A 13,728-nucleotide genomic window follows, 5' to 3' on the forward strand; every position below is an offset into this window, starting at 1 on the left:
AAGCCTATTTGGTTTTTTCTGAGGATATTATGTTTGTTAAGAAAATCAAGTAATCTACTATTTAGAATACTGCAGAATAACTTCCCTAGACAACTGTTGACACAGATGCCGCGGTAGTTATTTGGGTCTGATTTGTTTCCGCTTTTATATATGGGGGAGATTAGTCCTTGGCACCAGATATCGGGAAAACAGCCTGAACGTAATATGATGTTGAATAATTTGAGTACCGCACCCTGCATCTCCATATTGCTGAACTTGAGCATTTCATTTTTGATGTTGTCTGGGCCACAGGCTTTCTTTAGGTGGAGAGATTTTGTTTTTGTGGCCATTTCTTTCCATGTGATTGGGGAGTCTAGAGGGTTTTGGTTGTCTTTGATTGTTGCTTCTAATGTGTGGAGTTTTTCTGTGACCTGATGTTGACTTGGGTTTGTTTCGTTTATTGGGATGTCTTTGTAGAGGTTTTCAAAATGTGTTCTCCAGATGTCGCCATCTTGGATTGGTAATGCTTGCAATTGTGTTGTACTCAGGTTATTCCACATTTCCCAGAATTGTTTTGGGTTGGTGGAGTTTTCAATTTCTTCTAGTATTTTGTGGGTATAGTTTTGTGTTTTGTTCCTAATGGTGTGTTTATATCTTTTGAGGGTTTCATTGTATCTAGTACGTAGGTCCGGATTGTTTGGTTGGCGATGCTTTTGGTTTGATATTTTTCTCAGGTCTTTTCTGGCATTTTTGCATTCGTGGTCAAACCATTTCTTATTTTTATTTTGTCTTTTGTGACTCTTCCTCTTCTGTTTCACGAGGTCGGCTTTTACAGCTGCCTCATGAAAGATCATATTTATATCCTCTATGGCCATGTTTACCCCATCTCTGGTGATCTCATATAGATTTTCTTTAAATTTTGAAATTTTACTTGTGAGATCAGGTGAATTTAGTGCTGTGATGAATTTATCTCCACTGTCTGGGGCCCATCTGTATGTCTGGTTTATTTTATGTAGCTTACTGGGTTCCTTTTTTGTGTCTGTAGTTTGGGCAGAAAGTTTAAGGTACACATTTATTTGGTTATGGTCTGAGAGGGGGGATTGCTGCCTGACAGTGAATGCGTTGATATCGCAGGGGTCCAGGTCAGTGATTGTATAATCCACCACACTAGACCCAAGAGTTGAGGAATATGTGAGTCTCCCTAAGGAGTCCCCTCTGAACCTACCGTTAACTATGTACAGGCCTAAGGCTCGGCAGAGTTGCACTACCTCCCTACCGCTTTTATTTATTTCACAATCGAGGTTGTTTCGGTTTGCGATGGCTGGTGTGACATATAGAGGGGTCTGGCCAAACACATGGTTGTTGCCCTGTGGGTCTATGAAGTCAGGTTCACATCCTGTCCTTGCATTTAGGTCCCCACATAGTAGCACCTTTCCTTGGGCCTGGAAATGGCTGATTTCCATGTGGAGAGTGTCAAATATCTCCTCTTCAAAATATGGCGATTCTATTGGAGGTATGTAGATCGCACATAAGTAAACATCGTTTTTTTCTATTCCTATATTTTTATCTAATTTTAGCCATACGTGTGATTTTCCCTGTTTTATCGGTGAGATGTGTTTGTTCAGTTCTCCTTTATACCACACCAGGATTCCCCCGGAGGTTCTGCCCTTGCGTGTCTTAATGTTCTTTACTGAAGGCACAATAATTTCATGGTACATTGGGGGACAGTGGGTCGGCATGTCCTTTTGGCACCATGTTTCTGTTAACACAATTATATCAATGTCTTTTATAGCTTTTAGGAATTCAGGGTCTGTACTCTTCATCCCAAAAGTTGAGGAGCGGAGGCCCTGGATATTCCAGCAGCTTATGTGGAAAGAACGCATTTATATAGTTCAATAAAACGAAATAAAATGGACCTATTTTGTGGGATGAGTGTGGAAACACTATTTTCTATAATGCTAAATGATGATTTAGTATAAATTTCATGAGGCATGCACATATATCTATCTAATAGTAGTAATAATACTGATAAGATAACAATAATGATAATGATAAATAACAATATTAATAATTTCTCCGGCTTTCTATCAGGCTGTTCAGCATCGTCATTCTCTCTCTCTATCCTGAGCTGATGTTTTTCTCTCTCTCTATCCTGAGCTGACGTTATTCTCTCTCTCTATCCTGAGCTGATGTTATTCTCTCTCTCTATTCTGAGCTGGTTGTTATTCTATCTCTCTATCCTGAGCTGACGTTATTGTCTCTCTCTATTTCGAGGTGACGTTATTCTCTCTCTCTATCCTGGGCTGACGTTATTCTCTCTCTCTATCCTGAGCTCATGTTATTCTCTCTCTCTATCATGAGCTGACGTTATTCTCCCCCTCTATCCTGAGCTGACGTTATTCTCTCTCTCTATCCTGAGCTGACGTTATTCTCTCTCTCTATCCTGAGCTGATGTTATTCTCTCTCTCTATCCTGAGCCGACGTTATTCTCTCTCTCTATCCCGAGCTGACGTTATTCTCTCTCTCTATCCTGAGCTGACGTTATTCTCTCTCTCTATCTCGAGCTGACATTATTCTCTCTCTCTATCCTGAGCTGACGTTTTTCTCTCCCTCTATCCTGAGCTGACGTTATTCTCTCTCTCTATCCTGAGCTGATGTTATTCTCTCTCTCTATCTCGAGCTGACGTTATTCTCTCTCTCTATCCTGAGCTGATGTTATTCTCTCTCTCTATCTCGAGCTGACGTTATTCTCTCTCTCTATCTCGAGCTGACGATATTCTCTCTCTCTATTCTGAGCTGACGTTATTCTCTCTCTCTATCCTGAGCTGATTTTATTCTCTCTCTCTATCTCGAGCTGACGTTATTCGCTCGCTCTATCCTGAGCTGACGTTATTCTCTCCCTTTATCCCGAGCTAACGTTATTCTCTCTCTCTATCCTGAGCTGACGTTATTCTCTCTCTCTATCCTGAGCTGATGTTATTCTCTCTCTCTATCCTGAGCTGACGCTATTCTCTCTCTCTATCTTGAGCTGATGTTATTCTCTCTCTCTTTCCTGAGCTGACATTATTCTCTCTCTCTATCCTGAGCTGACGTTATTCTCTCTCTCTATCCTGAGCTGACGTTATTCTCTCTCTCTATCTCGAGCTGACGTTATTCTCTCTCTCTATCCTGAGCTGACGTTGCTCTCTCTCTATATCCTGAGCTGATGTTATTTTCTCTCTCTATCCGAGCTGACGTTATTCTCACTCTCTATCCTGAGCTGACGTTACTCTCTCTCTATATCCTGAGCTGACGTTATTTTCTCTCTCCATCCTGAGCTGACGTTATTCTATCTCTCTATCCTGAGCTGACATTGTTCTCTCTCTCTATCTCGAGTTGACGTTATTCTCACTCTCTATCCTGAGCTGACGTTATTCTCTCTCTCTATCTTGAGCTGACGTTATTCTCTCTCTCTATCCTGAGCTGACGTTTTTCTCTCTCTCTATCCTGAGCTGACGTTTTTCTCTCTCTCTATCCTGAGCTGACGTTATTCTATCTCTCTATCCTGAGCTGACGTTATTGTCTCTCTCTATTTCGAGGTGACGTTATTCTCTCTCTCTATCCTGGGCTGACGTTATTCTCTCTCTCTATCCTGAGCTCATGTTATTCTCTCTCTCTATCATGAGCTGACGTTATTCTCCCCCTTTATCCTGAGCTGACGTTATTTTCTCTCTCTATCCTGAGCTGAAGTTATTCTCTCTCTCTATCTCGAGCTGACGTTATTCTCTCTCTCTATCCTGAGCTGACGTTATTCTCTCTCTCTATCCTGAGCTGATGTTATTCTCTCTCTCTATCCTGAGCTGACGTTATTCTCTCTCTCTATCCCGAGCTGACATTATTCTCTCTCTCTATCCTGAGCTGACGTTATTCTCTCTCTATCTCGAGCTGACGTTATTCTCTCTCTCTATCCTGAGCTGACGTTATTCTCTCTCTCTATCTCGAGCTGACGTTATTCTCTCTATCTAGCTCAAGCTGATGTTATTCTCTCTCTCTATGCTGTGCTGACGTTATTCTCTCTCTCTATCCTGAGGTGACTTTATTCTCTCTCTCTGTCCTGAGCAGACGTTATTCTCTCTCTCTATCCTGAGCTGATGTTATTCTCTCTCTCTATCTCGAGCTGACGTTATTCTCTCTCTCTATCCTGAGCTGATGTTATTCTCTCTCTCTATCTCGAGCTGACGTTATTCTCTCTCTCTATCTCGAGCTGACGTTATCCTCTCTCTCAACCTCGAGCTGACGTTATTCTCTCTCTCTATCCTGAGCTGATGTTATTCTCTCTCTCTATCTCGAGCTGACGTTATTCTCTCTCTCTATCTCGAGCTGACGTTATCCTCTCTCTCTACCTCGAGCTGACGTTATTCTCTCACTCTATCCTGAGCTGATTTTATTCTCTCTCTCTATCTCGAGCTGACGTTATTCGCTCGCTCTATCCTGAGCTGACGTTATTCTCTCCCTCTATCCCGAGCTAACGTTATTCTCTCTCTCTATCTCGAGCTGACGTTATTCTCTCTATCTATCTCGAGCTGACGTTATTCTCTCTCTCTATCCTGAGCTGACGTTATTCGCCCTCTCTATCCTGAGCTGATGTTATTCTCTCTCTCTATCCCGAGCTGATGTTATTCTCTCTCTCTATCGCGAGCTGACGTTATTCTCCCTATCTAACTCAAGCTGACGTTATTCTCTCTCTCTGTCCTGAGCTGACGTTATTCTCTCTCTCTATCCTGAGCTGACGTTATTCTCTCTCTCTATCCTGAGCTGACGTTATTCTCTCTCTCTATCCTGAGCTGACGTTTTTCTCTCTCTCTATCCTGAGCTGACGTTATTCTCTCTCTCTATCTCGAGCTGACGTTATTCTCTCTCTCTATCCTGAGCTGATGTTATTCTCTCTATCTCGAGCTGACGTTATTCTCTCTCTCTATCTCGAGCTGACGATATTGTCTCTCTCTAATCTGAGCTGACGTTATTCTCTCTCTCTATCCTGAGCTGATTTTATTCTCTCTCTCTATCTCGAGCTGACGTTATTCGCTCGCTCTATCCTGAGCTGATGTTATTCTCTCCCTCTATCCCGAGCTAACGTTATTCTCTCTCTCTATCTCGTGCTGACGTTATTCTCTCTATCTATCTCGAGCTGACGTTATTCTCTCTCTCTATCCTGAGCTGACGTTATTCTCTCTCTCTATCCCGAGCTGATGTTATTCTCTCTCTCTATCGCGAGCTGACGTTATTCTCTCTATCTATCTCAAGCTGCTGTTATTCTCTCTCTCTATGCTGAGCTGATGTTATTCTCTCTCTCTATCCTGAGATGACGCTATTCTCTCTCTCTATCTTGAGCTGACGTTATTCTCTGTCTCTTTCCTGAGCTGACGTTAATCTCTCTCTCTATCCTGAGCTGACGTTATTCTCTCTCTCTATCCTGAGCTGACGTTATTCTCTCTCTCTATCTCGAGCTGACGTTATTCTCTCTCTCTATCCTGAGCTGACGTTATTCTCTCTATCCTGAGCAGATGTTATTTTCTCTCTCTATCCGAGCTGACGTTATTCTCTCTCTCTATCCGGAGCTGATGTTATTCTCTCTCTCTATCCTGAGCTGACGTTATTCTCTCTCTCTATCTCGAGCTGACGTTATTCTCTCTCTCTATCCTGAGCTGACGTTATTCTCTCTATCCTGAGCAGATGTTATTTTCTCTCTCTATCCGAGCTGACGTTATTCTCTCTCTCTATCCGGAGCTGATGTTATTCTCTCTCTCTATCCTGAGCTGACGTTATTCTCTCTCTCTATACTGAGCTGACATTATTCTCTCTCTTTATCTCGAGCTGACGTTATTCTCTCTCTATCCTCAGCTGACGTTATTCTCTCTCTCTATCCTGAGCTGACGTTATTCTCTCTCTCTATCTTGAGCTGACATTATTCTCTCTCTCTATCCTGCGCTGACGTTGTTCTCTCTCTCTATCCTCAGCTGACGTTATTCTCTCTCTCTATCCTGAGCTGACGTTATTCTATCGCTCTATTTCGAGGTGACGTTATTCTCTCTCTCTATCCTGGGCTGACGTTATTCTCTCTCTCTATCCTGAGCTCATGTTATTCTCTCTCTCTATCCTGAGCTGACGTTATTCTCTCTCTCTATCTCGAGCTGACGTTAATCTCTCTCTCGATCTTGAGCTGACGTTATTCTCTCTCTCTATCCTGAGCTGATGTTATTCACTCTCTCTATCTCGAGCTGATGATATTCGCTCTCTCTATCCTGAGCTGACGTTATTCTCTCTCTCTATCCTGAGCTGACGTTTTTCTCTCTCTCTATCCTGAGCTGATGTTATTCTCTCTCTCGATCTCGAGCTGACGTTATTCTCTCTCTCTATCCTGAGCTGATGTTATAACATATCCCAGAAACCCAGCCAACAACCAGCCATCAGTCGAGTCCTGCCCAGACTACTGCTACCCAGTCTGAAAAACCAGCCCCTCAGGCGGTCCTGCTGACCGACTCCAACGGAAAGTTTCTGGACCCCCAGAGGCTGTTCCCAGGTCATCAAGTCCTGAAAAAATGGTGCAGCAACACAGAACATGCAATGAAGATCCTGAACAAAGAATCCCTTGGAAGCCCCAAATGGCTTGTGATCCACACAGGCACAAACGACCTACGCACCCTACGGGAAGGCACTGCTAGGGCAGTGAGCAGGATGGCGGAAAAGGCCAGCAAGGAATTCCCCGAGGCGCGGATCGTGATCTCCACACTACTGCCCAGAAAGGACACCCCAGCCTATATAATCCACAACACCAACAGGGAGATCGACACGAGATGTTCTGTCTTCCCCAACGTCTACCTGGCCCATCATCCAAACATCAACACAAGGGACCTCTATGACAAAATACATCTACTCAAACAGCGGATGTGGGTCTTTGCAAAAAACCTCATAAACACTGCCAAAAGACGCAGCCCTCCCACCCCCTCTACCATTGGGAGCCGTAACCCAAACAGGACCACCAATGTCCCCCACCCCCCTTTACAAAACCAACAACAGAACCGTGCTTTTATACCTGACCCAAGACCACCCTCTAGACCACAGACTGTAGACCAAGAACTGAGAAAGATCATGACGATGCTGAACAGCCTGATAGAAAGCCGGAGAAATTATTAATATTGTTATTTATCATTATCATTATTGTTATCTTATCAGTATTATTACTACTATTAGATAGATATATGTGCATGCCTCATGAAATTTATACTAAATCATCATTTAGCAGTATAGAAAATAGTGTTTCCACACTCATCCCACAAAATAGGTCCATTTTATTTCGTTTTATTGAACTATATAAATGCGTTCTTTCCACATAAGCTGCTGGAATATCCAGGGCCTCCGCTCCTCAACTTTTGGGATGAAGAGTACAGACCCTGAATTCCTAAAAGCTATAAAAGACATTGATATAATTGTGTTAACAGAAACATGGTGCCAAAAGGACATGCCGACCCACTGTCCCCCAATGTACCATGAAATTATTGTGCCTTCAGTAAAGAACATTAAGACACGCAAGGGCAGAACCTCCGGGGGAATCCTGGTGTGGTATAAAGGAGAACTGAACAAACACATCTCACCGATAAAACAGGGAAAATCACACGTATGGCTAAAATTAGATAAAAATATAGGAATAGCAAAAAACGATGTTTACTTATGTGCGATCTACATACCTCCAATAGAATCGCCATATTTTGAAGAGGAGATATTTGACACTCTCCACATGGAAATCAGCCATTTCCAGGCCCAAGGAAAGGTGCTACTATGTGGGGACCTAAATGCAAGGACAGGATGTGAACCTGACTTCATAGACCCACAGGGCAACAACCATGTGTTTGGCCAGACCCCTCTATATGTCACACCAGCCATCGCAAACCGAAACAACCTCGATTGTGAAATAAATAAAAGCGGTAGGGAGGTAGTGCAACTCTGCCGAGCCTTAGGCCTGTACATAGTTAACGGTAGGTTCAGAGGGGACTCCTTAGGGAGACTCACATATTCCTCAACTCTTGGGTCTAGTGTGGTGGATTATACAATCACTGACCTGGACCCCTGCGATATCAACGCATTCACTGTCAGGCAGCAATCCCCCCTCTCAGACCATAACCAAATAAATGTGTACCTTAAACTTTCTGCCCAAACTACAGACACAAAAAAGGAACCCAGTAAGCTACATAAAATAAACCAGACATACAGATGGGCCCCAGACAGTGGAGATAAATTCATCACAGCACTAAATTCACCTGATCTCACAAGTAAAATTTCAAAATTTAAAGAAAATCTATATGAGATCACCAGAGATGGGGTAAACATGGCCATAGAGGATATAAATATGATCTTTCATGAGGCAGCTGTAAAAGCCGACCTCGTGAAACAGAAGAGGAAGAGTCACAAAAGACAAAATAAAAATAAGAAATGGTTTGACCACGAATGCAAAAATGCCAGAAAAGACCTGAGAAAAATATCAAACCAAAAGCATCGCCAACCAAACAATCCGGACCTACGTACTAGATACAATGAAACCCTCAAAAGATATAAACACACCATTAGGAACAAAACACAAAACTATACCCACAAAATACTAGAAGAAATTGAAAACTCCACCAACCCAAAACAATTCTGGGAAATGTGGAATAACCTGAGTACAACACAATTGCAAGCATTACCAATCCAAGATGGCGACATCTGGAGAACACATTTTGAAAACCTCTACAAAGACATCCCAATAAACGAAACAAACCCAAGTCAACATCAGGTCACAGAAAAACTCCACACATTAGAAGCAACAATCAAAGACAACCAAAACCCTCTAGACTCCCCAATCACATGGAAAGAAATGGCCACAAAAACAAAATCTCTCCACCTAAAGAAAGCCTGTGGCCCAGACAACATCAAAAATGAAATGCTCAAGTTCAGCAATATGGAGATGCAGGGTGCGGTACTCAAATTATTCAACATCATATTACGTTCAGGCTGTTTTCCCGATATCTGGTGCCAAGGACTAATCTCCCCCATATATAAAAGCGGAAACAAATCAGACCCAAATAACTACCGCGGCATCTGTGTCAACAGTTGTCTAGGGAAGTTATTCTGCAGTATTCTAAATAGTAGATTACTTGATTTTCTTAACAAACATAATATCCTCAGAAAAAACCAAATAGGCTTTCTTCCAAAACACCGCACCGCCGACCATATCTATACCCTTCACACCCTCATTGAAAAACATAAACACCAAACAAAAAATGGGAAAATATTCGCCTGTTTCATCGACTTCAAGAAAGCCTTTGACTCTATATGGCACGAAGGGCTCTATTATAAACTTCTTCAGTGTGGAATAGGGGGCAAAGTCTATGACCTTATTAAATCAATGTATCTGAAAAACAAATGCGGGGTCAAAATTGGAGACAAACGCACCGATTTCTTCACCCAGAGAAGAGGCGTCCGGCAGGGCTGCAATTTGAGCCCGACCCTGTTCAACATATACATAAATGAATTAGCAGACATGCTGGAGCAAAGCGAGTCACCAGGTCTCCGTCTCCTGGATGGAGAAGTGAAGTCCCTGTTCTATGCGGACGACCTGGTTCTGCTGTCTCCCACAGAACAGGGATTACAGCAACAACTAGACCTACTCGACAAATACTGCCAAAATTGGGCTCTAACAGTAAATCTAAAGAAAACCAACATCATGATTTTTCAGAAAAGACCCAGATGTCAGGAAAACAAATACCAGTTTACCCTCAGTGATACCACTATAGGACACACTATGAGCTACACCTACCTTGGTCTAACTATTACAGCATCAGGGAGCTTCAGCATAGCAGTGAATGCACTAAAAGAAAAAGCCCGAAGAGCCCTATATGCAATAAAAAGAAAATTCTACAACATCCAAATCCCAATCAAAATCTGGCTCAAAATTTTTGACAGCATAATCCTGCCCATTGCACTGTACGGTAGTGAAGTATGGGGCCCGCTAAATCACCAAAGCTACACTAAATGGGAAAAACACACAATAGAAGCCCTACATGCAGAATTCTGCCGAAGCATCCTTCGCACCCAAAGAAAAACGCCAACAAATGCATGCAGAGCCGAACTAGGCAGATACCCACTGATAATAAACATCCAAAAACGAGCACTAAACTTCCTAAATCACCTCAAATCTAGCTCCCCAGACACCCTTCATTTCAAAGCCTTTCAGACCCAAGAGCTAAACCCAGAAAAGAGTCCCCTGAGTCAGCTGCTACTGAAACTAAGTACTCAGCCGGACCCTGACCAGCCCCAGACCAACACAGCCGTCCAAACACCAATCCGAGTGAACCAAATCATTAAAAAATGCAAAGAAACCTACCTGGAACATTGGAACAAAATAACCGAAAGCCAAAGCAGATTAGAATGTTACCGGGCCCTAAAAAGAGAATATAAACTGGCAGACTACCTCACGACCATCAGAGACACAAAACAGAGACAGACCCTCACCAGGTACAGACTAAGCGACCACCAACTGGAAATTGAAAAAGGCAGATACAAGAAATCCTGGCAGCCTAGAGAGAATAGAATATGCGATCAATGTCTGGCTGGCGAGGTTGAAACAGAAATGCATTTCCTCCTAAAATGCGAAAAATTCAACACATCAAGAAACATATTATTCAACAAGCTAAGCCAAACAACCCCAGATTTCAAGGAATTGGATGATCTGTCAAAATTGAGATTAGTCCTAGGAGAAGGAGACAGACCATACCTTGGGGCTAAATATGTAACAACATGTCACAACCTGAGGACTGTTTAAAAGTAAGACTGTTTAAAATTAATATTGAACGTACCAAATGAAGTAGAAAGACTGTTTAAAATTAATATTGTTTAAAAGTAATATTGTATATACCCAACAAATGTCAAATCGATTGACACCTACAGAATGTTGGAAAACTGTACCTTTTTGCTATGTAAGCTTTGGCAATATGGTTCTCTGTAAACTTTCATGCCAATAAAGCATTTGAACTGAACTGAAACTGAACTGTTATTCACTCTCTCTATCTCGAGCTGATGATATTCGCTCTCTCTATCCTGAGCTGACGTTATTCTCTCTCTCTATCCTGAGCTGACGTTATTCTCTCTCTCTATCCTGAGCTGATGTTATTCTCTCTCTCTATCTCGAGCTGACGATATTCTCTCTCTCTATTCTGAGCTGAGGTTATTCTCTCTCTCTATCCTGAGCTGACGTTATTCTCTCTCTCTATCTCGAGCTGACATTATTCTCTCTCTCTATCCTGAGCTGACGTTATTCTCTCTCTCTATCCTGAGCTGACGTTTTTCTCTCTCTCTATCCTGAGCTGACGTTATTCTCTCTCTCTATCTCGAGCTGACGTTATTCTCTCTCTCTATCTCGAGCTGACGATATTCTCTCTCTCTATTCTGAGCTGAGGTTATTCTCTCTCTCTATCCTGAGCTGACGTTATTCTCTCTCTCTATCTCGAGCTGACATTATTCTCTCTCTCTATCCTGAGCTGACGTTATTCCAATTCCAATTCCAATTCCAATTAAAATGCTTTATTGGCATGAAAGTTTACAGAGAACCATATTGCCAAAGCTTACATAGCAAAAAGGTACAGTTTTCCAACATTCTGTAGGTGTCAATCGATTTGACATTTGTTGGGTACATACAATATTACTTTTAAACAGTATTAATTTTAAACAGTCTTTGTACTTCATTTGGTACGTTCAATATTAATTTTAAACAGTCTTAATTTTAAACAGTCCTCAGGTTGTGACATTCTCTCTCTATCCTGAGCTGACGTTATTCTCTCTCTCTATCTCGAGCTGACGTTATTCTCTCTCTCTATCTCGAGTTGACATTATTCTCTCTCTCTATCTCGAGCTGACGTTATTCTCTCTCTCTATCTCGAGCTGACGTTATTCTCTCCCTCTATTCTGAGCTGACGTTATTCTGTCTCTCTATCCTGAGCTGAAGTTATTCTCTCTCACTATCCTGAGCTGACGTTATTCTCTCTCTCTATCCTGAGCTGACGTTATTCTCTCTCTCTATCTCGAGCTGACGTTATTCTCTCTCTCTATCTCAAGCTGAGGTTATTCTCTCTCTCTATCCTGAGCTGACGTTATTCTCTCTCTCTATCCTGAGCTGATGATATTCTCTCTCTCCATCCTGAGCTGATGTTATTCTCTATCTCTATCCTGAGCTGACGTTATTCTCTCTCTCTATCCTGAGCTGGCGTTATTCTCTCTCTCTATCCTGAGCTGACGTTATTCTCTCTCTCTATCCTGAGCTGACGTTATTCTCTCTCTCTATCCTGAGCTGACGGTATTCTCTCTCTCTATCCTGAGCTGACGTTATTCTCTCTCTCTATCCTGAGCTGACGTTATTCTCTCTCTCTATCCTGAGCTGACGTTAATCTCTCTCTCTATCTTGAGCTGACATTATTCTCTCTCTCTATCCTGAGCTGACGTTATTCTCTCTCTCTCTCCCCAGTACTCATTCAGCAGTGGACTGTGGTCTCCTTACTCTGGGTCACACCAGCCATCTACTCAGTAATGATCTCAATAAGAGCCCAGTGCACAGACGCATCCACACTGCCCTGCACAGCTGCCAGGAAGGAACTCGACACCTACCGTGCTGTCAGCTGGTACAAGGTATGCACTGCTGCTGTTGGTCTAGACGGAGGGGTTGGTGGGTGACAGTGGTCTAGACGGAGGGGTTGGTGGGTGACATTGGTCTAGACAGTGGGATTGGTGTGTGACAGTGGTTTAGACGGGATGTTTGTTCCGAACAGAAGTGATTTGAAGAACAGGTTTCCCATGACTGTGAGTGGATCCGTCATGATCGGGTGAAGTGGTGTCTGGGAGCTGGTGAGGGGGTATCAGGTCCGGGTGAGGGGGTCTCAGGGTTGGGTGAGGGGGTCTGGGATCGGGTGAGGGAGTCTCAGATTCGGGTGAGGGGTCTGGGATCGAGTGAGGGGGTTTCAGGGTCGGTTGAGGGGGTCTCAGGATCGGGTGAGGTTCTGGGGATCGGGTGAGGGAGTATATGGACCGGGTGAGGGGGGTCTGGGGATTGGGTGAGGGGGTCTGCCGATTGGGTGAGAGGGTCTCAGGGTCGCGTGAGGGGGTCTCAGGGTCGGGTGAGGGGGGTCGGGAGATTGGTAAGTGGTCTCTGGAGGATCGGGTGAGAGGGTCTCAAGGTTGGGTGAGTGTTGTCTGGGGATCGGGTGAGGGGGTCTGGGGATCGGGTGAGGAGTGTCTGGGGATGAAGTGAGGGGGTCTGGGGATTGGGTGAGGATGTCTGGGGATCGGGTGCGGGGGCCTGGTGATCAGGTGAGGGGGTCTGGGGATCGGGTGAGGGGATCTGGGGATTGGGTGAGGGGAGTCTGGGGATCGGGTGAGCGGGTCTCAGGGTCAGGTGAGGGGATCTGGGGATTGGGTGAGGGGAGTCTGGGGATCGGGTGAGGGGGTCTGGGGATTGGGTGAGGGGTCTTAGGGTCGGGTGAGGGGATCTGGGGATTGGGTGATGGGAGTCTGGGGATCGGGTGAGGGGGTCTCATGGTCGGTTGAGGGGTGTCTGGGGATCGGGTGAAGGGGTCTCAGGGTCGGGTGAGGGGGTCTGGGGATCGGGTGAGGGGGTCTCAGGGTCGGGTGAGGGGATCTGGGGATTGGGTGAGGGGAGTCTGGGGATTGGGTGAGGGGGTCTGGGAATTG

The 13,728-nt window shown here is 44.0% G+C and overlaps 1 protein-coding gene across 1 annotated transcript in view; it reads left to right on the forward strand.

Moving 5' to 3' along the window:
• Positions 1-13,728, forward strand: part of LOC147108475 (uncharacterized) — a 113,345-nt gene that overhangs the window by 21,445 nt on the left and 78,172 nt on the right. The window contains exon 2 of the mRNA XM_086005120.1: positions 12,509-12,669. Coding sequence (XP_085861246.1) covers positions 12,509-12,669 — 161 coding nt within the window. The remainder of the gene's footprint in view (positions 1-12,508; positions 12,670-13,728) is intronic.

The sequence above is a fragment of the Somniosus microcephalus genome, chromosome 13 (assembly GCF_052327205.1).
Source record: "Somniosus microcephalus isolate GS21.2 chromosome 13, FLI_Smic_1.0, whole genome shotgun sequence".
Classification (NCBI taxonomy): domain Eukaryota; kingdom Metazoa; phylum Chordata; class Chondrichthyes; order Squaliformes; family Somniosidae; genus Somniosus; species Somniosus microcephalus.